At 45.6% G+C, this 25,995-nt stretch overlaps 1 protein-coding gene across 1 annotated transcript in view; it reads left to right on the top strand.

Moving 5' to 3' along the window:
- Positions 1-25,995, top strand: part of STK32B (serine/threonine kinase 32B) — a 354,328-nt gene that overhangs the window by 296,360 nt on the left and 31,973 nt on the right. The window contains exons 6-7 of the mRNA XM_082838226.1: positions 1,353-1,442; positions 18,773-18,876. Coding sequence (XP_082694352.1) covers positions 1,353-1,442; positions 18,773-18,876 — 194 coding nt within the window. The remainder of the gene's footprint in view (positions 1-1,352; positions 1,443-18,772; positions 18,877-25,995) is intronic.

The raw sequence follows: 25,995 nt of genomic DNA, 5'->3' as shown, positions 1-25,995 counted from the left end.
CATAATGCCCTCCAAGTCCATCCATGTTGCTGCAAATGGCAAAATTTCATTCTTTTTTATGGCTGAGTACTATCCCATTGTATATCTACACCCATTGTACCTCTTCTCTATCCTTTCATCCATTGATGGACAGAGCTAGTTTTATTTTATGTTCCAAATCCCCAGAGAGCCAGTACTCACTATTTTGGATTTTCCTCCTTCTCACCTCTCACCCTCTTTCTGTCACTTTCTTTCTTTTCCCCTTTATCCCCACATCTCCTTGTCTCCTTCCTTTTCTGTCCCTCTTCCTTCCCTCTCAGGGTTCTTCAACACCCACGTCCCATCTGCTGTCGTTACTTTAGGCTGGATGGAAGGTGGTCTCAACCCCCAAGCCCCCTCCCTACTCAATTCATCAGGTACAGTACTAAGGCCCCCGCTGACCAGAGCAGACAGACAGCAGAACAAGGGTGTCTTCAGGGCATGAGAATCCTCTCTCCATGCACCCTCCCCCAACCCACTGTTTTCCTGAGAGAGGGAGTCTGGACTCTCCGGTCTCATTTATTTATCAGGAGCTTTCACTCTCTGGACCAGTGCTGCTAAACTTTAATCCATAAAAATTTCATTATGTCTTCAACATATTTGTTTATTTATAACTAATATGCATGTACCACCAAAATTCACATTATAAAACCTGCGTATAAAATAGACTTTTTTTTCACCTCACATATTTATATATGTATATGTATCTGTTTTTGGAGGATGAGTATATTTGAGTTCTACTATCTTAGCAAATCTTAATTATACAATACAGTGTTATCAACTATAGTCACCATGTTTTGCATTATCCTCAAACCTTATTCTTCTTAGAGCTGAAGGTTTGTATCCTTTTACCAGCCTTTCCCTATTTCCCCCTCCCCCAACCCCTAGCAACCACTTTTCTACTCTCTGTTTCTATGAGTTTGACTTTTTTTTTTAGATTCCACATACAAGTGAGACCATGCAGTATTTGTCCTTCTCTGTCTGACTTCTCACTTAACATAATGCCCTCAAGATCCATCCTTATTGTCCCAAATGGCAGGATGTCCTTCTTTCTCAGGGCTGAATAAATTCCACTGTATACACATACCACACCTTGATCCATTTGACTGCTGATGGACACTTAGGTTGTTTCCATAGCTTGGCTACTGTAAATGATGCTGCCCAAAATAGGCACTTCTAAAGTATCAGTTAAAAATACTAATGTAAATAAAAGTTCTAATATTTTCTTCCTGCCCCACCCACCGCTTTGCAGACCACAACTTTAAATCAGACAAGGAAATAACCCAGCTGCCTGCAGCTCTTGCTAACTGTGGTCTCTGATTCTCTATCTCCAGGACATGTTCACATCACAGACTTCAACATAGCGACGGTCGTGAAAGGCACAGAAAAGGCTTCCTCCATGGCCGGGACCAAACCCTACATGGGTGAGTATTCCAGATCCCCGCAGGCCTCAGCATTCCTCTCCTGCTTCATCTCACCCCTCCCTCACCCACCTCCCATCCCCTCACCAGACCCCAAACCATGCCCAGTATGTGCCGTGCTCTGTCACACCTTTGGCCCTTACCTAAGCTGTCTCCCCTGCCAGGAAGACCATCTCCTCCTGTGTTTTCTAGAGAACTCCTACTCAGCCAGAAAGGTTGGCTCCAGCTTAGGGAAAAACAAACAAACAAGTAAACAACAAACTCTTCTTTTTCCTTAAAGTCCAGTAGTGTTGCCAGAATACGATTTTGGCGTTGGTCATTTTGGATCTATATTCTCAGGTACACAGTGCTCTTGCAATGTGGCTTCAGGTTGGTTTTTCTTTAGGACTTTTCATGGAAATGTCATTTTTTTTAGTACACATTCTTTTCCTTTACTTTTTCTTTGTTAAGGATGCCTATTGTCTGAATGTTGGGTCTTCTTTGTCAGTCTTCAATATTTGCCATTTTCAAATCTTTCTTATCTCTTTCGTCCTATGTTTAAATTTTTTCTCATTTTTTTTCTTTCTCTTTACTTTAAAGCATTCTCTGTTGTGTTTATTTGCTTTGTGTACTTTCTAGTGAAGTATTTATTTCTGAAATAATTTCCCTTTGTTTCTATTTTTTTTCCTGAGATCTTTTGCCAGATTTATGAGTATTTAAATTATAATTTATGTGTTCTTTCATGTCTTGCATAATTTTTAAATGTCTATATTAGTTATTAATCCTTAATGTCTATATTAGTTGTCAATTGTTATATGACAAACCATGTCAAAACCTAGTGGCTTAGAACGGTAACAATTGTATTATCACAATTCTGCCACTTGATTTTTTTTAACATCTTTATTGGAGTATAATTGCTTTACAATGGTGTGTCAGCCTCTGCTTTATAACAAGGTGAATCAGTCACACATATACATATGTCCCCATATCTCTTCCCTCTTGCATCTCCCTCCCTCCCACCCTTCCTATCCCACCCCTCTAGGTGGTCACAAAGCACCGAGCTGATCTCCCTGTGCTTTGCGGCTGCCTCTCACTAGCTATCTATTTTACTTTTGGTAGTGTATATATGTCCATGCCACTCTCTCACTTTGTCCCAGCTTACCCTTCCCCCTCCCTGTATCTGCAAGTCCATTCTCTAGTAGATCTCCATCTTTATTCCCATCTTGCCCCTAGGTTCATCAGAACCATTTTTTTTTTTAGATTCCGTATATATGTGTTAGCATACAGTATTTGTTCTTCTCTTTCTGACTTACTTCACTCTGTATGACTGTCTCTAGGTCCATCCACCTCACTACAAATAACTCAGTTTCGTTCCTTTTTATCTGCCACTTGATTGAGTGGTTCTTCTGCTGGTTTTTGTTGTGGTCACTCATTCAGCTGCTGGGTCAGCCAGGACAGCTGAGATAAATGGGCCCCTCTCTCTGGGTGGTCTTTCATATCAAGGGGACTAGAGAGAGCTTGCTCACATGGTGGCAGCGGTTTCAAGAAGGAGAACCCAACTCCCACGTGCCTATCAAGGCTCTGCTTGCTTCACATTTCCTGATGTCCAACTGGACAAAGCAAGTCACATGATGAAGACCAGGGACCACATGGGAGGGAACTGCACTGCTCATGGATACCAGGCAGCCTGATTCATTGGGGAGCCATTTATGAAACAATCCACCACACTGTCTTTTCTGAGGTGCTTTCCTTGTACAATGTTGTTCTGCTCTTTATTCTCCTTTCTCTTATAACTTGACGTGGAATTTGACTTTGATACTTTTCTGTTGCTCATTTTCACGTAATATTAGTTTTCCTGAACCTTTATAAGATGGTGTGGCTCAGGGTAGCTTTTCTAACAGACTTGCCTCTTCTGTTGTTTAAGTGACATGTCACATCCCAAGGCAGCTTGCTACCTGGGATTTCCTTGCCCACTTCCATCTGGACCGCCTCTTTCTTTGGTCTGAGGGGCCCCCTTCCTGCTCAGTTTTGATTTCATTCCCAACAGTTTCTCCCTGGGATCTTTCCTAGATGGGAGCTCTGGCTGGATTGATTAAAGCGATTTTGTGTCCCAGACTCTCCAGCTCCTGCAAAACTTACCAAGGGCCCTTTTCACTCACCTGAGATGGGTCTGGACAAGTCCCTCCCAGTTTCATCTGCTATTCTCAGACTTGTCAGCTGTGCCTCCCAGTCAATGTCTGCTCACTATTTTGAAGTCCCCTGTGCTCTGGTCCATCATAGGCTGTGTTATTATTTTCTTTGTTTCCTTCTGTACAGAAATCACTGCCATGGAGGGCTTGTCACTGTTGCTGGTTTGTTCCCACCTGCTTATAGTTTGGGGTCTGGGGGGACAACTTAGCTTTGTAGTAAATATTGCCCATGGTTTTTGGTTTAGCTCTTTATCTGCTCTGCCATTGTTTATAGGTGGATTGTGGAGATTCAAAAACTATGTCATCGTCTCCCCAGAATGGACTCCTTGTGTCCTTCATCTTTAACTTACTAAATAGATTACATAAATGAAGTTTGGCAATAAATAATGGTAAAAACAATACTTTTTTAGTATTTACTATGTATGTGCCAGGCATTCCATCCATAACCTTATTTAATCCTCACAAACATAAAGTAGGTGCAATTATTTATTCCCATTTTAGAGTTGAGGAAATGGGCTGAGAGAGGTCGGGGGACCTACCCAAGTTGACCTTGGTGGTGAGAGCAGACCCAAGTCAGTGTGAACACCAGAGGGTATACAATGAGTGGGTCTGTCCATTTCACAGAATCCCCTTGGGATGCTGAATACAGACCTTAATAAGGCTTTCACTGTTGACGACCTTTCTGAAATCCCATTCCAGAAGGATCCAGAGCTGGGGCAGTTCTATCCAAGGAGGTCCTTGCTTTAAGATTCAACAGAGATCAGACATGGAGGTGGAGAATGGCAGTGAAGGAGGGGATAAGGCTGCCTCCAGGCCTCTGAATCAAGCAGTAGAGGGGATTACAGTGATGATCACTGTGCAGGGAACACCGCAGGAGGAGCAGGTGTGGGGGACGGTGGGAAGGATGAATTTGAAAGTGAGGTCTGTAGGAACTTCAAGACATTCAGATGTACTTCAAGACATTCAGATGTACTCCAAGCAACTGGAGAGTGATGTGAACTCCATCTGTGCATGGGGAGTTACCGGCACGGAGATGCAGCAAAGCCACGGCAGTGACAGGATCCCCCAGGGAGGACACAGGAGAGAAGAACACCAATTCTAAGCCCAGGAGCATTTTGCCAGAAGGGGCAGGTAGAGGCCGGAGGAGTCATCATCTCCAGAGGGAGGATGGAGGAGAGAGGTGACATACGAGAAGAATCTCCCAGTTGGAGCCACCTCTATAATCCTATAAATTAGTTCCCACTGCCTTGAGGCTATTTCCAAAAAGCAAATTGATCTCTAGGAAAGTAGATTCTGGACCACTGGAGAAATTCAAGACAATGTTCTCCCAACCCTGACCTTTCTGCCCCTGCTTTGCCACTGTTCATAGCAGACTTTCCTGGGCTACCTCAGCCTCATGCCCTGGCTTCCCACTCATCTCTGACGCAGCTCTGTCCTGGCTCTCAGCCTCTGGGAAAGCAGACCAAGATTGACCCAGAGGCCCCACTGTCAAAAAGGAGAAGAAAACCAACATGTATTTTGACCCTACCAGATGTCTGTCATTACATTTACTCCCCAGAAGATCCACATGAGAATTCTACATCTCTTTCATTTTATATATGAGTAACCTGAGGCCCATAGAGGTTAGCTAACCTGCCCAGAGTCACACAGCTAGCAAGTGATGGAGCCAGAATTTGAAGCCATGTCTATTTGGGCTTTTTTAAAAATTTTTTCTTGAAATAGAGTCCATGCTTTTTTAAAAAATTTTTCTTGAAATAGAGTTGATTCACAGTCATTGGGTTAGTTTCAGGTGTACAGCAAAGTGATTCATTTTATATATACGTGTGTATATGTATATGTATAAATATATATATTCTTCTTTTACATTCTCTTCCATTATAGGTTATTACAAGATATTGAGGAGAGTCCCCTGTACTATATAATAGGTCCTTGTTGGTTATCTATTTTATATGTAGTAGCGTGTATATCTTAATCCCAAACTCCTAACTTATCCCTTCCCCCCCCCCTTTGGTAACCATAGTTTGTTTTCTATGTCTGTGAGTCTACTTCTGTTTTGTGAATAACTTCATTTGTATCATTTTTTTAGATTTCATGTATAAGTGATATCACGTGATATTTGTCTGGCTAACTTCACTCAGTATGACAATCTCTAGGTCCATCCATGTTGCTGCAAATGGCATTATTTCATTTGTTTTTATGGCTGAATAGTATTCCATCATGTATATGTACCACATCTTCTTTATCCATTCATCTGTTGATGGGCACTTACATTGCTTTTGAAGTCCATGCTTTTGCCACTGTACCAAGCTGTCTGAGTTCTTGTATCAGAAAGTCACATTTCTCAGACAAGAAAAAAGTGTATTGTCCCAGCTGTACCTAGGATTCAGGGCTTCTGAATCCTAGAAGTGTCCTTCTAATTAAAGGAGCTTCAGTCCTGAATTAGTGAACGAATGCACAGGAGAGATTTTTATGGGATTTAGAGAGCACAGCTGATTGACCAAATGGATATATTTTCAGAGACGGTAGGGGTTGGCAGTGCCAAGCAGTGGGAGGTTGGTGGGGAAAATGGGGGTGAGAGGGAAACTCTCTTATTCAGGTCACATCCTGCAGTTCCCAGGGCTATAAATTCCTGCTATCAAGTGGCAGGTTTGTTGATTTCGTTCACTTGAGCTGTTCAGTTCAAAGGCCCAGTAACAAGTTCCCAGAATGTTCCAAACATGGATTCAGGGAACGGGCTGATGAGTAAGCTCCCAAAGGTTGCTCACGAAGGATGATCCCAGAAGAAATATTTGCATAGTACTGAATTTTCATTCATTAAAAGAGCAGATGGAATTCACCAACAGAGAAAAAAAAAAAAACTCTCTGAAACGTGCCAAATTAGAAGTCAGAAATGTTCCAGCAGCCTCCCGGGGCTTCAGAGTTTATTCATCTGAGGTGAAATGAAGAGCTGAGTGTTCTTTCAGCAAATACAGTGTTTCAGAGGTGTGAGGCTCAGAGTTAGGCACTGGGGCACAGGGGTGAGTCATGCTCTCCGGGGCCAAAGGGGCTCAACATCTGTGGGGCAGAGAGCTGTGCAGGCCTGGATTTAAGCAGGTCCCTGTCAAGATGGATTCCCCAGAATGGGACCATCTGAGGAGTCAAAGTCTCAGGGTGTGCTCAGAGCTCACCTGCCAGGCGAGGATAAGGAAAGGTCATTTTAGTCCGAGCAAAGGCATAGAGGAGTGACGCAGCATGGTGGGCTGGGAGACCCTAGCACTCCCATTTTTTTATAGCTTGTAGAACAAGAGGAGGTGAGAGGGAGAGACGAAACAAGCCAAAGTACCAGGGTCTTGAATGCCATGATAAGGGCCACGGAACCAGTGGAAAGGCCAATGCTGGAGACTCATGGGATTGGCCTCATGGGTGGCCTTGGAGAAGAAAATGGGCAATCGGGCTTGCCAGAAATGGGTCTCGATGAAGTGTGGGCTTCAGCGTGGGATGATTTGGGTGTCTTCCACTTAGAGGCTGGGTGAACTTAGGCAAACCCCATTAGCCAACGTAATACACTTAAACTGCCCAGCATGGTGAATGAAGGTCAAACCACGGGACCCGACAGCGTCCTCATCTGAGAAATGGGATTAACGGTTATGCAATCTGCCTTAGTAGATTGTTTGTGAGGATTTCATGATGTAACTATGGAAAGTACGTAACGTAAAGTTAAGTGTAGATGCATCAGACTGGTAACTGATATTATTATTGTTGCTGTTATCATTATTCAGACTATTTAGTATATGTTAAGCCCTGGGAGCCCAGACCCAAATCTGACATTCCCTTGCCTTATGGAGTTTGCCGTCTAATCGGGGAAAGAGACCCCAACCAAATCCTAATTCATGATAGGAGCTGGGTCGGCTGGGGGGTGGTGGGTGCCCCGGGAGATCATTGGGCCGGTGCCCTGTCCGTACTCACCATATGTGAGTTCCTTTCCCCAGTGAGCAAACACAGGTGGCTGTGGAGGCACCATGGCCATGCTTGTACTTTCCTTGTAGAAATGATGGAGGCTAAAGGAAGTAAAGTTTGCTACCCCTGTGCCAGAGAAAGTGACAGAGCCAGCATCCAGACCCAGGCCAGTGAAGCTCCAGGGCCCAATATCTTTCCTGAGAACCTGGCAATCCATCCATCCATCCATCCATCCATCTATCCATCCATCCATCCATCCATCCATCCATCTATTCATCCATCCAGCAGAGATTTATTGAGCACCTTCCACCTGCCAGGCAGTGTTCTATGGGCTGAAAACACGTCTGTGAACAAATAGGCAATATTCCTGCCCTCATCAGTTGGGCTGTTTGTGAGGGAGACAATCACTTTGCAAATCATCAAACTGATAAATATATAGTTCGAGATGCTTATTTTTGAGGAACAACTTTCATGCGGTAAAATGCACTCTTTTAATGTAATCCAGTAAATTAATCCACCATAATGAAGACGGAGAAACAGCTCCATCACCTCCAAGATTCCCTCATCCCAGTTCCTGGCAACCAGTGATCAGTTTTCTATCCCTATAGTTTTGACTATTCCAGAAAGTCACAAAAACAGAGTCATATTTCTACAAACTTTTGAATCTGGCTTTTTTTACTTAGAATAATGCATTTGAGGTTTTGCCATGTTGTGTGGATCAGTAGCTTTCCTTTTGATTTCTGAGTAGAAATCCTTTGGATGAATATACACGTTTGGTTTGTCCATTCACCAGTTGTACGGCATTTGAGTTGTTTCCAGTTTTACACAATTGTAAATAAACTATTTGCGTACAGGTTTGTATATAAACTTGAGTTTCTACTTCTCTAGAATAATTACATAGAAGTGGGATTGTTGGGTCATATGTAAATATACATTTAACTTTTTTAAGAAACTGACAAACTCTTGAATATAGTTTCATTGGCTTATTTGCCATCCTTCTCTGTGAAGTATCTGTTCAAATCATTGCCCATTAATTTATTGGGTCATCTGTTTTTTATTATTAAGTTCTCATAATTCTTTATATATTCTGGTTATAAGTCTTTTGCCAGATATATTTGCAAATATTTTCACCAGTCAGTGCCTTGTCTTTCTGTTACCTTAATAGCATCTTTTTAAAAGCAGATGTTTTAAATTCAAATGAAGTCCAATTTTTAATTTTTCATTTATTGATCATGTACGGGATGTCATTCTAAACATCTTTTCCTCCCTCACATGAGGTCACAAAGATTTTCTGCTTATTTTCTTGTAGAAGTTTTATACTTTTGGGTTTTACATTTAGAACTATAGGCCATTTTGAGTTCACTTTTGAATGTGTTGTGAATTTTCATTGATTTACAAGGGCTGTCCAATTGTTACATCCAGCATTTGTCGAAAAGACGATTCTTTCTCTATTGCACTGGCTTTGCAACTTCATCAAAACTCAATTGACCATAAATGCATGGGTCTGTTTCTGGATTCTATTCTGTTCCATTGATCTACTTGTTTATGCTTTGACTAATCTCATACTTTTGCTTTCACTTCATAATAATACTCGGATCAGGTAGTGAGAGTCCTTCAACTTTTTTCTTCTTTTCAATTATTTTGGCTTTTCTATCCTTTGCCTTTTCATATAAGGAAAAGGCTTTGTGCCCAGTCTTTGCCATGAGTACCCAGTGAGGGTATGTAGAGAGGAGTCTGTGAGTAATGCAAATTCCTCTTGTATCTGGACAAACAATAGTTCTATTCTCTCACTTAAGTTCTTATACAACCTTCAGCAATTCAGTTAAATTAAGCATCTTAATTTAAGTCTCCTTACTCTCTTCTATGGCAGCCCTGTTTTCTTCCCATGCTCTTCCCAAGGTAAGCCAGTATTCACATCCCAAACCTTCTTGAAGGTACCCATCTTTCCTTAAATTTCAGACTAGTTGAGTTCAAGAAAAGTTATGGTTTCATAGATGATCTAGCTTTCTCTCACTGTTAGGCTGGGAGTGACACTCTTTCCAACTCCTATATTTTAAACAGAGTAGAATTGTTTGAGGTCTTTTTAAGGATTATGGTGGAAAAAGAGAGATGCTGATGGGATAGATGATTAGATTGGAGGGGTCAGGATAACTTTGCTGAGGAAGTGACTTTTCAGCTAGGTTCTAAAGGACGAGTAGGTGTTGTTCAGCACAACAGGTGGAAAAGCACTGCAGGAGACAGCAACTTTTTGCCTAGACTCTGAGGCAAAAGGGAGCTTGTCACATCGAAAGAACCATAAGGAAGCTAGATTGGCCTGAACAAAGTAGGCAAGGAGAGTGAGCCTGGAGACATGGCGGGGCCAGCTCACATGGTACTTGTGTACCTACCAAAGCTTTTGACAGTGGGAAATTTTAATGAACATTATGGGCCTTAGATAAACAGAGATCTTGGAATCCTTTAAGGGAGTAGCACTATCTAAATGAACTTTTCCATCAGCCTAACATGCTGTTTAGATGTTTATCACCCATTTCACATATTAACTGTGTAAAATGCACAGGGTTAGAACCCTGTGCTTTCAGTTAGCACTTTCCATCATTCTCTCTGAAAACTTTCCAAGGGTCTTCTTTTTTTAATTTGCTAATTTAATCTGACACATTTAACATGAAGTAGTTTTCTGGTACTGGTGCATCATGAATTTCTGTACCTCATCAGAGCTTCTCAGCCAGTTAAACTTCCCCTGCTGTTCCTTTTCTCATGCAGACAGGTGAGGTCCTACTGGTCCACACCTGAGCAGCGTCTTACATACCTTAATGAAACGACTCTTCTGTTATGTTACTATTAACACTACTAGCATCACCAGATAGAAAGAAATTATCAGACTGATGCAGCAGATTCATTTCGTCTCAAATTAATATCTGAGTTCATTTGCCAAGATAAAAAGCCAAAGAAACATGAATTGCCCCCAAGGGATCCAGACAGAGGCCAGGCACCCTGCTCATCTCTGCTTTCCACAGCTTTTCCACACACTCTAATCAAAGAATGATGATGGAGCTCTTGAATCATTTGGGGAACATGTACAACATGTACACTTGTGAGTTGGTCTTTCATTTATGTGTGCATTTCATTTCCCATTCAATAATGAATTGATATAATAATAACTAGCTCACATCTATTTGGAACTTGCTTTGTGTCAGTCCTTGTTCTAAATGACTCACATATAGCTTTGTGCTAATCCCTGACGTTTTGGCCCTGACTTAGTCATACCCTTATTCAAAGAGCTCACGGTCCAGTGAGAACGGTGGACATGTATATCCTTAATTACAGTACGGCATGATCAGTGCTGCAAGGGAGGAACCAACAAGGGTTTGGTGAGAATCCAGAACACTGATGTACTTGGCCAAGAGAAGGGAAAAGAAGGGAACTGAGAAACAGGAAGGGACTTGAAGAACACTCCACAGAAGGTGTAAAATTTGGTCTGGGTTTTGAAGTATGAGTAGGAGTTCATGAGTATAAAAAATAAGGTAAAGGTTACCAGGCAAGTCATAGAAGATTAAACATAAAGTGTGTCCTATTCTTTGAAGTTGGCACAATGGCTATAATAAAGATAGTGGCCAAAATATGAGGAGGTTGGAACCTATTTTTAGGAATTTTTCATGCTAAGGAGTTTGACCATTATTCTACAGTAAATAGAAAAATTTGGAAAGATTTTAATTAAGTGATTTGAACATGTGAATGATAATACAATGACAACAATGTTACATTGTATTTATTGAGCACTTACTTTGTGCTCAATAAATACATATGGAACTTCATTTTCTCTTCTCAATAACTTGATGTAGCAGACATCGTTATTCCCTTTTACAGATGAGGAAAACCAAGGTACAAATAAGACGTTAGGCATTTTGCCTGAGGCCACTGTGGCAGTAAGCCTGGGAGCTGGGGTTCAGGTTCAGGTTGAATAATCACTACACTCACACCTTCCGTCTCTCCGTTCCACTGATTCTACTGACGTAGAAAAGTGTTTGAGGAGTAAGTGTAGTGGGATTACAGGGCCCCAGGCTGGGGTAGGGGAGGAGCTGTCATGAGTCCAAGCAGAAGTGAAAAAGGACCAGAGAAGAGAGGAAGATTCTGGAAGGGAAAAATGATGAGTCTTGAGAATTAATCACATGATCCAAAACATAGGCTGGACGAGGGGCAGGGTCCATGAGACTCCCACGTTTCTGACTTGCACAACTGAGCAGCCCATCAACAGAGACTGAGAACGCAGGAGAAGGGGCAGTTGGAGAGGGAGAGTTTGGCTTGGACAGATTGAATGTGCCATGCCTGTGGGGCTTCTAGGTAGAGGTGTCCGGATCTGGCACATCCTGCCAGCCGGGATGTGTGAGCCACAGAAAGGCTCAGTGGACAGGAGAACGGGGCTCTGGTCCCAGCTGGGCTGGAAGCCATGGAACTCCTCCAATAGGCTTCAGCTTCCTCACCTACAAAAGGTAGGGGAGGAAGGAAATTACCTTGAAGGTCCCCTCTAGGCTGAAATGCGGTAATTCTATGTTCCCAGTCCAGAAGGATGCAATTACCTGTAGAAACCGATCCTGGAAGCCAGTCAGCTTGTAAGCTAGACATTGAATAGCATTGTCACACTCCGCTGCAGCGATCAGAGCCTTCAGGAATATTCGTAGAGCTAAAGCATCAGACCAATAATTATAACTTAGGTGGTTTCTGTGGTTTTTCTCCATATTTTTAGTCTAATGAGGAAGTAAACTCTGTGTGGTGAGGATAGGGGGCAAAGCCCACCACATGCATATTTACATTGCCTCGGGGTGATCTCCTTCAGACGACACCCCCTGTTCTTGCTTTTCTGGAAGGCCAATTCTCTGTGAATCCAGACTCACTTTCCATTTAAAACCTGCACTGACAGAATTGCTCAGCTACTGGTAGAAAAGGTTAGTGGGAAGTGGGGCTGATCTATCCATGCCACTGGCCGTGCTGGGGAAGCAGCTTCCGTGCAGCCCGATGTCCCCCCAGTGTATTCATTCGTGGGCTCACAGCTATCCATGGAGCGTGCAACATGCATGCACACCGTGAAAGATCCTGGGGATGTAGCGATGGAAGGAAACAGGTGTTGCTGGGGAATGTGATTCAACAGCCACTTTTATTAATGTGCATGTTAATGGCGAACCACATGTTTTTTTTTTTCTTTTGGACTATGTTGAAACCTTAATTTCCTAATTTTAGAATACCCGGACCTTCGTAAATACTCTTGATTTTCGTTCCAATTGAATTCACAGATTTAATGCATTGACCATGGAGAGATTTTGGCGTATAGAACATATAGAGTATATATATTGTGTGTCTATGTATATCTGTTTTATGATACATCATTTTCATTTTCAGCATATACATAAAGATGGTGTAATGTCTGGAGTTTGAAGGAGACAGGGCAAGGTCTGGTCGTCATTCTGGATGACCCCAGAGAATGGGGGAGGCCTGGGTTCAAATGAGGCTCAGAGCCACGGTAGCTGTGTCACCTCTCCAAGCCTGGCTTTCTCAGATGGAGATCATGATCATACTCGCCTCTCAAGTTCCTTCTGAGGATAAAATGAGATAATGCATGTGAAACTATAGAAAGTGTTCCATAAATGTTAGCTTTCCTGAGGAGTAAATAAGATATGTAAAGAAACTCGAAGAGCTTCTAGCACATGGTAGATGCTCAACAAATGGCCACATCAATAATGCAGCTCTTGGTGTTGTAAAGAAAACCACTGCTCGTGATAATAATGGAACAGCTGTATTGAGCGCCCCTTGAAAGTGGTAAGAGCAGCTTTCCAGTCCACGCTCTTCCACTTGCTGTCTCCACGGCCCTGAACTTGCCCCTTTACCTCTCTGTGCATCCGTTTCTTCATCTGGGGCTTAGGGTGCTTTGAGCATGGGTGTGGGTAATTATGAAGGAACCTTTGTGCCCGAGAAAGCTCTGCATGACTGTTTTGTGCGTGACGATGATGGTTACAGTGGGCATTTTCAATGGCTCAAAATAGATTCAGGGTTGGCCCTTACCCCACCAGGGCATTGCAAGAAGTTTTAGTTGTTTTTCTTTCTGGAAGACCTTGGGAAATTTCATTTATCCATCACCCTTGCAGGTGTACCCAGACCTTGGACCCTGGACATCCTTTCTGGGCGAGGCCATAGCCAACTTCAGCTATCTGCTTGGTTTGTCGTTTGCTGTCCTGGGCTCCCCCTTCAGGGTTCCTTCATCACTCACTCTGCTGCAGGGAACCCCCAGTCCTAGCCTTGCCAGCATCAGCCCAGAACCTCCTGGTTCTTTCCTCAGTGAGACTCAGCTGCAACTAGCCAAATGGCACGTCATTGTGAAGATTAAATGAGTGAATACCTGCTAAACTCTTAAAACAAAGTTTGGTGCATGACAGATGCTCCAGAGAGATGAGCTATTTTTATTAGCAGTGTGTCAAGAACTTAGAACAGGGCTTGACACATAGCGAGGGCTGTACTGGTGTTGTTTGCTTTTTTTTATATATACGATCACTCATTTATTTAGTCAGTCAACAAACCTTGCCCACGTGTCTTCTTCATGCCAGGCAAGACTCGGGGAGCCAGGGAGAACATGACCGTCCCTGCCCTCAGGGAGCTTAAAGTCTAGCAAGAAGCAAACAAATAAGCAAAAATGCAGCCGGAATGTAAAAATCAAGAGATGCCTGGGGCAGGTGGGGATAAAGAGGAAGCTCTAATCTAGTCTGGAGGGAGGGGAATGATAAGAAAATGATAATAGCAGAGATGTACTTTGAGGAATACATGACAGATGTAAAGAAGCCTGCAGAATGGTATGTATTCGGTTCCTAGAAGCGGTAACTCTGAAGCTGCACCCTTTGTGAGAGAACCTGGTGGATTAGGGGAGAGAAAAAGAGACAGATAGACAGACAGGGTGTTCTAGGAACGGCAAGCAGCGTGTGCAGCTGGAGCCCAAGGTGGCCATGGGCAACTCCTGGGCCATAATACAGCTTAGAAGATCTACAGGTAGGAGCTGAGGGGCTACAGAATTTAAACCACCCTCTAGGCCACATGGGTTTCCAGCCCTAGCACTTTGTACTGTTCCACTGAAAAATCAAAAAGATTCCAGGATCAAGTCTAATAAATTTCCAAACCATGCTTGCTATTGAGTCATTAAAGGCGCTATGAAGTCCACAAGAAAGAACGCAATTGAACCTCGTCATTTCCCAGACATGTTTGACCTCAGAATCATTTCTCCTCCAAAATCTATGAGCCTAACATGGCTGGTGGCATTCCTGGGAATACAGATTGTGAAACAGCCATCGTGATAGGAAGACCTTGAGGCAGGGTACTGCCGTGGTCTGAGTTGTATATCAGAAAGCTAACTCCCCCAGAAGCAAGGACAGACTGGAGAAGGAGACTCTGGAAGCCAGAGGACGGGTGGAGAAGCTAGTGCAGGAGCAGGAGGAAGGAATGGGGATCTGAACAAGGGCCATGTGTTGGCGAAGAGGAGGAAGGGGATACAGGAGCTGAAGAGGGAGAGTCATCCGGCATTGATGGCTGAATTTAACTGTTCCAATAATGGGAACTCCCTGAACCTGGAAGTCAGGACCAGGAGTTCTGACTTGAGCCCTGAGTTGGTGAGTTGTGGGCGAGGCAAGCCACTCTCGCCCCTCAAGCCCGGTGGCCAATTCTAACACAGAGGGGATGATGACAAGATGGTTTCCAAGGGACCCTGCACCTCTGCCGTGCTGACAGTCCTAGGCTGTGAGCTGTCTCTACTTCTGAAGCAGGCAAGCAATGTGCTGGACCGGCTGTATGGCCCCAGGGTGAAATTGACATGCATTGATTAAGTGCCTACCATGTACTTGGCTGAGTGCCAGCCTCTGCGACAGAGGGAAGGAAGGTAGTAGCTTTCATCAGGACCCATCCTCAGGTAAGTCCATCACCCCTGGAAGTCACCTCAGTATAGGAGAAAGGACTTTGGAATCAGATACTGAGAGAGGCTAATCCCAGCTCTGCCATCCCAGCGGGCTGACCTGGAGCAAGTTCCCAGCCCCTCTTACTAGTCTCCTAGGGCTGCACAACAAAGTCCCACAAATGTGGCTTGGAGCAACAGAAATTCATTCACTCACAGTGCTGGAAGCCAGTAGTTCAATATCAAGGTGTCTGCAGAGCCGTGCTCCCTCGGAGGTGTAGGAGAGGCTCTTCCAGCTTCCGGGGGCTCCAGGGCTTCCTTGGCTTGTGGCCGCATCCCTCCAGGCTCTGCCTCCTCCCACGGCTTTCTCTTTTTCTCTCAAATCTACCTCTTCTTTCTCTTAGAAAGGCATCAGCCATTGAATCTAGGAAGGGTCCACCCTGAATCCGGGATGGCTTTATCCTGACGTCTGTATTAATTACATCTGCAAAGTCCCTATTTCCAAATAAGGCCCCGTTCACAGGTACTTGGACATATCTTTTGGGGACACTTCACCCAACTACACCCCTTCATGTCTCTGCCTCTTCATCTGGAACGTGGAGATCATTGTAGACTTGTTCTATTGGGCGGTTGGGAGGATGAAGAGAAGTAGTACATGTAAAATCCTTAACAAAGCACCTGGCAAACTGTAGTTTCCATACTCATTCATTCATGATGAAATGATGGTGACAGGTCTGTGTCTTGTACCTGTCCTTCAAGCTCTAATCCTGTATGATGCCCTCGCCTCTAAGCACTGATCCAGGCCACTAAAGCAGCCGTTCTGGTGGCATATGGATTGTGACATAAAGGTGGTTTATGTTCTCTCAGCCCCAGCTGTGCAAGGGAGGAGAGACTGTCACCTTCTCTGGGAGTGGGGTCACAGGCTGCAGACGTTTGTCACTTGGTTGGTCACAACAGCCAGGACAGAACTGGTCAGCTGCTGCTTCTACCCTGAATTCCAGATGGGCATGGGGCTGCCAGGCACCACAAGGATTTATGGGGACACCTGGGCACGCAGCCTCGCCTGCACTCCTGGGCGTGTCCCTGCCTCCCTCACTGAGCACATGGGCTGGGCCAGCAGCTGTCGAGGCCCTGGTTCTGTAGAATTACATCTACACATGCACAGACCAGCATGATGTGGCTCCTTCTGTCCTGGAACCCTCAGCACGGAGGGAAGAAGGACAAGTACACAGATTGGGGTGCAGGGAAGGAAGCCCCTCTGGGTTGGAGCTCAGCCTCAGGCTCCCAGTGGGATTCAGAATAGCACAGCTCAGTGCCTGGAGCTGCTAGGAAATCAAATATTTTCTCGCTAGATGTTTAATGAACAGGTATGATTGCCACCTTTGCATTCAGGTTGATCTAGGATCGATAGGAAGGGGCAGACAGAAAGGTGCTGGAAATGCCAAACTCAGCGGGTCTGTAGACTGGTAGTCATGAGGCTGAGGACGATGAAGTTTAGCATGCCTCCCAGGCGACTGCGTGGACCGTGGCGAGGCTGAGCACGGTCAGAAGAGGAGGTTTGAATGACGATTCTAGTAATAAAAACCATGCCCAAGATTCCCGGAACACTCACAATAGACCAGCCAGGCATCCGGCTTAGCTCTCAGCCTGCGTTGTTCCTTAATCCTCATAAGAACCCTATGAACACACTGTTGATTCTTGTTCATGTTTTACAAAACTGAGGTAAATAGAACTTGTTAATTCAGCTCCAGCCCCACTGACCCTCTTCCTGTTTCCCATCACACCATGTTGCTTCCTTTGGGAAGCTCAAATTACCCAAAGGGACATTTCCTCAAACTCCCAATCACATCTTCCCCAACGTAGACTGGGTATGTTTCTGTACTCAAATGTTGATACGAACCTTATTTCAAACTGGGATTCGACCAGTGTATAAGGCGCACCTCAGCTCTGAACTTCCCTGCTGTGTAACTTCCTGTGCACCGCTGTCCCTCTCTGAACCTCTTCGGTAAAATGTGTCAAATGATAACACGGCCCTGAGGGTTGTTGTGAAGAGGAAAGGAGAACCCTCGGGTGAAAGTGCTAGAAAATACAAAGTAAATGGAGAGGGTCTCTAGAGGGCAGCTGAGATCTGCCCGCTGGTCAGGTTCAGTGGTCCAGCTGCCGATCCAGAGCCCAGATTCGAGCGTCCATGTCTGCCCTCATCTGCCTCATCTGGCCCTCCCCAATCCCACGCCGTCTGAATGCCAGTCTGAAAATTGAGTCGAGATGTCTTTAAACACAGCATGTCCTGGTTCCCAGCGAGAGAGTTTGGCTGCTCTGACACCTGTAAAATGGAATTATATCTACAAATTAATTTGCTAGAAATGATCCACATTTCCCAAGACTTTCCTGGAAGCCAATATGAACAATTAGAGCTGGAGATGCAACTCCTGGCCTGATGAGTTGGGGGTGAGGCAGTAATGAACCCACCGCCCATTAGCTTAGGAAGCAGCAGGGCTGGGGGACCCTGGAACAGCTGCAGCCCCCCTGAGGAGTGAGGATCCGTCACCCACCGGCCTCCACCCTCCACTTGTTTATTTATTGAGGTGAAATTCACATAACGTAAAATGAACTGTTTTCAAACAGAGTGGCATTTAGTATGTTCACAATGCTGTGTAACCACCACCTCTGTCTAGTTCCAGAACATTCATCACCGCAGAGGAAACCCAGTGAGCAGTTGCTCCCCATCCCCCCTCCCGGCCCCTGGCAACCCACGATCTGTCTTCTGTCCCTGTGCATTTACTTATCCTGGATATTTCATATGCGATCCCACCTACGCTAAAATAAAACCGTACCTGAGACAGGCACCAGGCACAAAGGGCTCTGAGCATCCTGGTTGCTGGGACACCTGACCTGGTGTTGGGGCCAGAGCAGAATGACATTTAGCAAGGTTCTTAGCCCCTTGGGGGTGCAGTTTCTTCTTCTTAACTCAGACTTTAATCCCCGGGCTGTGACCGTGATTCATGCTCCAGCAAACCCTCCTCCTCCCCAGACTTTCCCTGACCCTCCCCGACAGACCGCCCTCCACAGCACACTTGGGTTGCCCCATTTGTATTCTGTCCCAGGTGTCACACTGGTGTTTCCTGTGATGCCTGCACCTTGTTCTCTAGCCACCTCGTGACTTACGGAGTGCAGAAACCACGTGGCATAGCAGATGGAGTACTGGCTTTGCCATCCAAAAAGCTGGGTTCCTGGCCCCGTGTCCTCTCTATAACAGGCAATGAGTGTAAAGTGAGATGCGCAGTAATGTTCTTTTGTCCTGTCTTTGGCAGCCCCGGAAGTGTTCCAGGTGTATGTGGACGGAGGCCCTGGGTACTCCTACCCCGTTGACTGGTGGTCCCTGGGTGTCACGGCCTACGAGCTGCTGCGGGGCTGGGTAAGATGTGCGCCTGTGTGGTGAACGCGAGGGCTGTGGAAGTGGGGGGCTCAGCTTCTACCAGGCTTGGGTGGGGTGGAATGGCCCTGCCGCCGGATGTGCACCATGCCGGCCCTGGGTGTCAGTCCTGATCGCCCGTGTGCCAACTCCAAGGTCCTGAGCATTAGAAAGCTCTTAACAAGCTTCTGGTCCAGCCCCTCATTCTACTCACGGGGACAGGGATGTCCAGAGGGGTAGGGTCTTGTGTGAAGCTCAGCAGCTGATCCGTGGCAGCTCAAACACCCAAAGCATCTTGGTGTCATGATTTCAAACGCTGTCGTCTTTCCACCCACAACATGAGGCTCCCGTGCCCAGCTTTCCAGCTTGGTTTTTTGTTGTTGTTATTTTAGTTCCAACCTTCCCCGAATACTTAGCTCAGTGTCCTATAAAAATGGGGCATTCAGTACGTATTTTTATTTTATTTCTTTTAAATTTAAAAGCTGAAGATGACTAATGGAGCTATTTGGCAACTAATAACTCAGTTTTATTTTAGCAGAAAGAATTGTGACAAACGAATTTCGAGGCTTTTTTTTTTTTTACACGAGTATCATTTGAAAATGACGCCTTTTAACCTCTCAGGACCATGGTTTCCCCTTCATACAATGGGGATAGGAACATCCTCTCAGTCTATTCTGTGGTGCTGAAGTTATCCTGGGATCGATGCACCCCTAGACTAGGACACTCAGTTTGCGTATTACCCACCTTATAGCTCCAGCACCCAGCACACAGCGTAGAGAGTCAGTTCCTCCCACTGGATGCTGCTTTAACAGTGTCTCACGGTCATCTGCATATATGCATATTAAGGCGGGTAGACGGTGCCCCTTGAGGGCAGGAGCCCCCAGTGCACAGTAATAACTGGTGGGAATGAATGAGGGAATGAATGATGGCAGCTGTGTGAAAACCATACAAGCTATGTGAGTGTCATTAGTTATCACCGTGTGGTTCAAGCAACTGGGGTCTCTCCTGATCTCAGTGATTTCCCCTGAATTCCTCAAACACATACTACAGTACATGATGTTGTTAGAAAGCAAAAAATATGTATATGAACTTGTGAGTTTTCTCGGGCACTGAATGAAAACAATCCATCTCTCCCCACCTCCCTGGTTGGTTCCTTTGTCGTGTACTGGTTCTTTAATATACATGCTCCAGGAGGGGACATGAGGGTCCCCATGATATTTGTATGAACCAGAGAACACAGACATCACCAGATGATGTTTATCACGGAATCAATCATACAAATGACCTTGGCAAGCAGTTGACCTAAGCATGATTGGTCATTTGCCAGCAGAAAGTGTATTCTCTGCCGGAATACAAGTCAGAACAGTCAGAGATGATGACTTGGCAGAAAGCCCCAAGGGCTTCAAAATAAAATGTTTCATTTTCAGTGTATCTGAGTTTTCTGCTTAGGGATGCAAATGCCACTTTTAATAGAAGAGGGAGGGTCCCATGGTGGGATCGGGGCTTTGGTGTGGGGACAGAGTGAACAAGAATGCCTGTTATGGGTTGGTGTGACTCTGTCTCCCAGATATCTTGGTCTGTTCATCTTTGACTTGAAACACAATGGGTTTATGCAAATAGTTGATTCTGTTTTTTTAATCCTGGAAACGATCACATTTAGTCCAAAAGCTATACTGAAAAACATTCATATTTTTCCATGGACTGTGTGAATTTAGAAGTTATCCTTCCTCATTGAAATTCCTCCATCATGTCAGTGACAGCATCCCTGATAGGTGATCACCCCCCTGTTCCTTGATTCCCTCAGGATCCAGGGGACTCCTTACCTCCAAAAGATGCAAGTCATGATGGGAATTTTCAAACACATATTCTAAGATCATAGAGTTGGAAAGTGTCAGAAATGAAAGGTGGGAGATTGAAGGTATTAATATGGTATGTTAGCCAGGGACCCAGGCATGCTCTGGTCTTAGAGCAGAAAGAGACATCTCTCCCGAAATGCTCTTTCAGGAGAGCAGAGGAGTGGAGTGTCATCAGTGGGCTTGAAATTTCAATGCAGAGAATTCTGTGAGCCTGCTTGGATCCTGTGGCCCAGACGAGGGGAGTAACTTGTACCCAACTTTCCTATGAGCCCAAACAAGAATCTCAGTTCTCACCCTGAGACCTGCTAAGTAAAAAAAAAAAAAAAAAAAGACTCAAGAAGCACCACGCAGCTGCATAGCACAGGGAGATCAGCTCGGTGCTTTGTGACCACCTAGAGGGGTGGGATAGGGAGGGTGGGAGGGAGGGAGACGCAAGAGGGAAGAGATATGGGAACATATGTATATGTATAACTGATTCACTTTGTTATAAAGCAGAAAGTAGCACACCATTGTAAAGCAATTATACTTCAATAAAGATGTAAAAAAAGAAAGAAAGAAAGCACCACCTGGAGAGTTCCCTTTTGAGCACAGTTGTCTCAGGGACTGTGACCACACCCCCTGGAGAGAACCCCATGGGGACAGAGAGGAGAGGGAGGTTTCTCATCCACTGACCCGGAGAAGGGACTTAAAGGTCTTACCCAGCCCCTGTTTACCCACCTACCAGGCTCCTTGGTGGTTTCCCTGGCAGTGTCACCCACCTGTCCACTGGTTTTCCTCCGCATGCACAGGGCTCTTATATCCAGAAAGAACGTGTTTCATTTTTTTTAAAGCCCTAATGGCTAGAAAGATTTTCCTCTTACTCAACTGAAAGCTGCCTCCTCGTTAACACAGAAAGAGGATCTTAGAAGAATTCACAGGTTCAAACCCTGGCTCTACCAGGTACCTTGTCTGTGATCTTAACCAAGGCCAATAGACAGACCAAATGCTCAGAATCCTCATCTGTTAACTGAAAAAATAATAATAATAGTAACACCTACCCAACAGGGTGGCTGTGAATATTAAGTGATTCTGACGATGCAAATTACCCAGCTCTGTGACCGATAAAGGGTCGGCACTCGGTCAATGTCAGCTCCCCTCCCCTGGTCTCTCTGATTCCCATGTGGGGGGCCTGCTGGCAGGTCTGCATCCTTTCCAACTTAGCACCTCTCAAGGTGGAGACAGGCCCTGGGAGAGGAGCTGAGTCACATGTGGCTGCTGACGGTTAGTGGGGAGGTCCCTGGCCCGGTGGGCAGAGGTCCAGGCTCCCATCCACACCCCGTGTGCCTTGATGCTGTGATTCCGCCTTAGTCACTTAACTCATCTGAGCCCTGGCTTCCTCCTTCATGAAATGGGGATGATGAGGCCGGCCTGCGGGGTCACCGTGGGGATTCCAGGAGAAAATGTAGGCGGAGCACACGCGGCGTCCAGCGCACAGGAGGGATGCTGACTGCTACATAAATGTGCACGTGTGATGATTCTGAGACAGGTAGCTGCAGAGACAGTGCTGATGACTTCTTAGAGGAGCAGGGAAGAATTTCTGAGGGAGGAAGCGTTAAGGGGGATCATGTATGAGTTGGTTGGGAAACCGTGTGAGCAGAGACCGGGAAGGGCAGCTGAGGCTGACACAGCAAACATCTTAGACTGACCAGCAGTCAGAAAGACAGTCTGGGGGCTGTCTAGAAAGGACCCTGAGGTCAGCTGGAGGCACTGGCTTCACTCTGTAGGCAGTGTGGTGCTGTCCATGGAAGCGACAGCATGGTGGTCAAGCGAGAGTCTGGGCTTTGGAATCACACGTTTTGGGGATCAAATCCCAGCTTTGTTGCACAGTTTCTGAATGTCTGGGGTGAGCCTGTTTCTTGTCTATCAGATGGGGAGAACAGTGGTTGCAAAGCACAGGGTTCCTCAGCCTCAGCTCTACGGACGCTTGGGACTGGGTACTGCTTTGTGATGGGGGCTGCCCAGTGCACTGTAGGATGTTTAGCTGCATCCCCGGCCTCTACCCACTAGATACCAGCAGGACTTTGCCCCCACCCAGTAAGGACAGCCAAAATGTCCCCAAACATTGCCATATGTCCCCTGGAGGGACAGATTATCCCCGGTTGAGAACCACTGCCATGGAGTAATCAAGGGGACTAAAGGAGATTCTGGTAACCAAACGTTGTCTTCTACATCTGTGACTCTATTTCAGTTTTGTAGATAAGTTCATCTGTACCCTTTTTTTAGATTCCACATATAAGTGATATCATATGATATTTGTCTTTCTCTGTCTGACTTACTGAGGGATAAATTGGAAGATTAGGTTGGACATATACACACTACTATATAAAATAGATAACTAATAAGGACTTACTGCATAGCACAGGGAACTCTACTCAATACTCTGTAATGACCTATACGGGGAAAGAATCTAAAAAAAGAGTGGATATATGTATACGTATAACTGATTCACTTTGCTGTATACCTGAAACTAACACAACGTTGTAAGTCAACTATACACTAATAAAATTTTTAAAAATAAAGTTGCAACTCCCCTCCTTCCCCCGCCCACAGACACCTCAGGCCCTCCTTTTTCTCTAAGACACGTAACACCATGTAATATCTATTTTACGTATTTTGATCGTCTATGTCCCCACACTAGAATGTAAACTCCACGAGGTGGGGACTTTTCTGTTGTTTATTTACTAACGTATTCCCCAGCCCCTAGAGCAGAGGTTGGTATACCTTGGGGACACAATATTTGCTGACTAAAAGAACAGATGGATAAATAAAGTCTCAGGCAAGTTTCTTAAAAATAAATAAATAAATAAATGAGATTCTGAATGTCATATCACTGACCCATGGCCTTGCAGCAGGGGGCGGAGCCCTAAGAGCCCACGCTATGGTGCCATGAGGACTCCTACCCTCTCTGCTTCCCCCAGCCACCTGCCTCATGCGGTGTTACCCTTGCCTTTGACCTCTGTCAGCACTTCTCCTTAGGGTTCAGTAGGCAGAGAAGGTATGGGTGATGGCTAATAGAGGAAGGGGTATGGCGTTCCTAGAGGTTGGAGCAGAACTAAGAACCGCTGGGTACACACCGGATGGTGGGCTCAACCACAGAGACGAGGAATCTGTTGGTATATTAACCCAAGAAAGGGAGAGAGGCAGCCCTTGGGTTGAGCACCGCCTTTCCGTCCCTCGGTAAAGCAAACAGAGAGAGCCCTGAGCTGGGAGTCGAAAACCTGGGGGGAAATGAACTCTGGGACCTCGCCCCTCCAGGTTTTATATCTCCATAAAGGGAGGGGTTTTCAAGCTGTGTTTCCTGGAAGTATAGGACCCTGAAGAGATGATTCAGCGGTTCATACAGGTCCAGGCTTTGGAGGTTTAAATAGCCCAGGGAACTGTTATTCCCTTTCATCTGTTCTATGTTTGGGATTTTGAGTAAAAAGATTTGGGGGGAAAAAACATTGGATGAGATGGTCCCCAAGGCCCAGCTCAGCTCTAACAGTTAAAATAACAGGTCTGAGCCGGAGAGCCTTGTCTGCTCACCCGCCGGGGCGGGCGGGGCTGGGAGCTGAGGCTGGGGCTTCGGTCGGAGCGCAGGGAGAGGACTGGGGTTGGCGGTGTGAACACAGCCTTTAGGGGGCTAGTGCACCACGGCTAGCCGGGAGGGAGTCCGGGAAAAGTCTGGAGCTGCCGAAGAGGCAAGAGACTTTTTCTTCGCTCTTTGTTTCCTGGTGCTCGAGGAGAGGGGATTAAGAGCGCTGATTAAAGGAGCTCCAGAGACGGGCGCGAGCCGCAGCTAACGGTGCGGACCCCAGAGACGGGCATGAGACGTTAAGGCTGCTGCTGCCGCCACCAAGAAGCCTGTGTGCGAGCACAGGTCACTATCCACACCTCCCCTCCTGGGAGCCTGTGCAGCCCGCCACTCCCAGGGTCCCGTAATCCAGGGACAACTTCCCCGGGAGAACGGACGGCGCGCCTCAGGCTGGTGCAACGTCACGCCGAGCTCTGCCGCCGCAGGCTCAGCCCGCATCCGTGCCTCTCCCTCCCCCCGGCCTGAGTGAGCCAGAGCCCCCGAATCAGCGGCTCCTTTAGCCCCGTCCTGTCTGAGCGAAAAAGAGACGCCCTCCGGCGACCTACACGCAGAGGCGGGTCCAAATCCAAAGCTGAGCCCCGGGAGCTGTGCAAACAAAGACGAGAAAGGGAAATCTCTCCCAGCAGCGTCAGAAGCAGCGGATTAAAGCTCCACAATCAACTTGATGTACCTGCATCTGTGGAATACCTGAATAGACAATGAATCATCCCAAATTAAGGAGGTGGACTTTGAGAGCAAGATTTATTATTTTTTCCCCTTTTCCTCTTTTTGTGAGTGTGTATGCGTATTCTTCTGTGTGAGATTTTGTCTGTATAGCTTTGCTTTCACCATGTGTCTTAGGGTTCTATCCATCCGTTTTTTGCTTTTTTGTTTTTCTAATTTTGTTCTTAATAATTATTTTTTATTTTAATAACTTTATTTTATTTTATCTTTTATTTTATTTTATCCTACTTTTATTTTATTTTATCCTCTTTCTTTCTTTCTACTTTTTCTCCCTTTTATTCTGAGCCGTGTGGATGAAAGGCTCTTGGTGCTGCAGCCAGGAGTCAGTGCTGTGACTCTGAGGTGGGAGAGCCAACTTCAGGACACTGGTCCACAAGAGACCTCCCAGCTCCACATAATATCAAACAGCGAAAATCTCCCAGAGATCTCCATCTCAACACCAGCACCCAGCTTCACTCAACGACCAGCAAGCTACAGTGCTGGACACCCTATGCCAAACAACTAGGAAGACAGGAACACAACCCCACCCATTAGCAGAGAGGCTGCCTAAAATCATAATAAGTCCACAGACATCCCAAAACACACAACCAGACGTGGACCTGCCCACCAGAAAGACACGATCCAACCTCATCCACCAGAACACAGGCACTAGTCCCCTCAACCAGGAAGCCTACACAACCCACTGAACCAACTTTAGCCACTGGGGACAGACACCACAAACAACCGGAACTACGAACCTGCAGCCTGCAAAAAGGAGACCCCAAACACAGTACGATAAGCAAAATGAGAAGACAGAAAAACACACAGCAGATGAAGGAGCAAGATAAAAACCCACCAGACCTAACAAATGAAGAGGAAATAGGCAGTCTACCTGAAAAAGAATTCAGAATAATGAACTAAAGATGATTTAAAATCTTAGAAATAGAATAG

This window comes from Leucopleurus acutus, assembly GCF_964270905.1.
Source record: "Leucopleurus acutus genome assembly, chromosome: 4".
In the NCBI taxonomy this organism is placed as follows: Eukaryota; Metazoa; Chordata; class Mammalia; order Artiodactyla; family Delphinidae; genus Leucopleurus; species Leucopleurus acutus.
The sequence above is the reverse complement of the archived record's forward strand: the minus strand, read 5'-3'. Positions and strand labels throughout refer to the sequence as shown.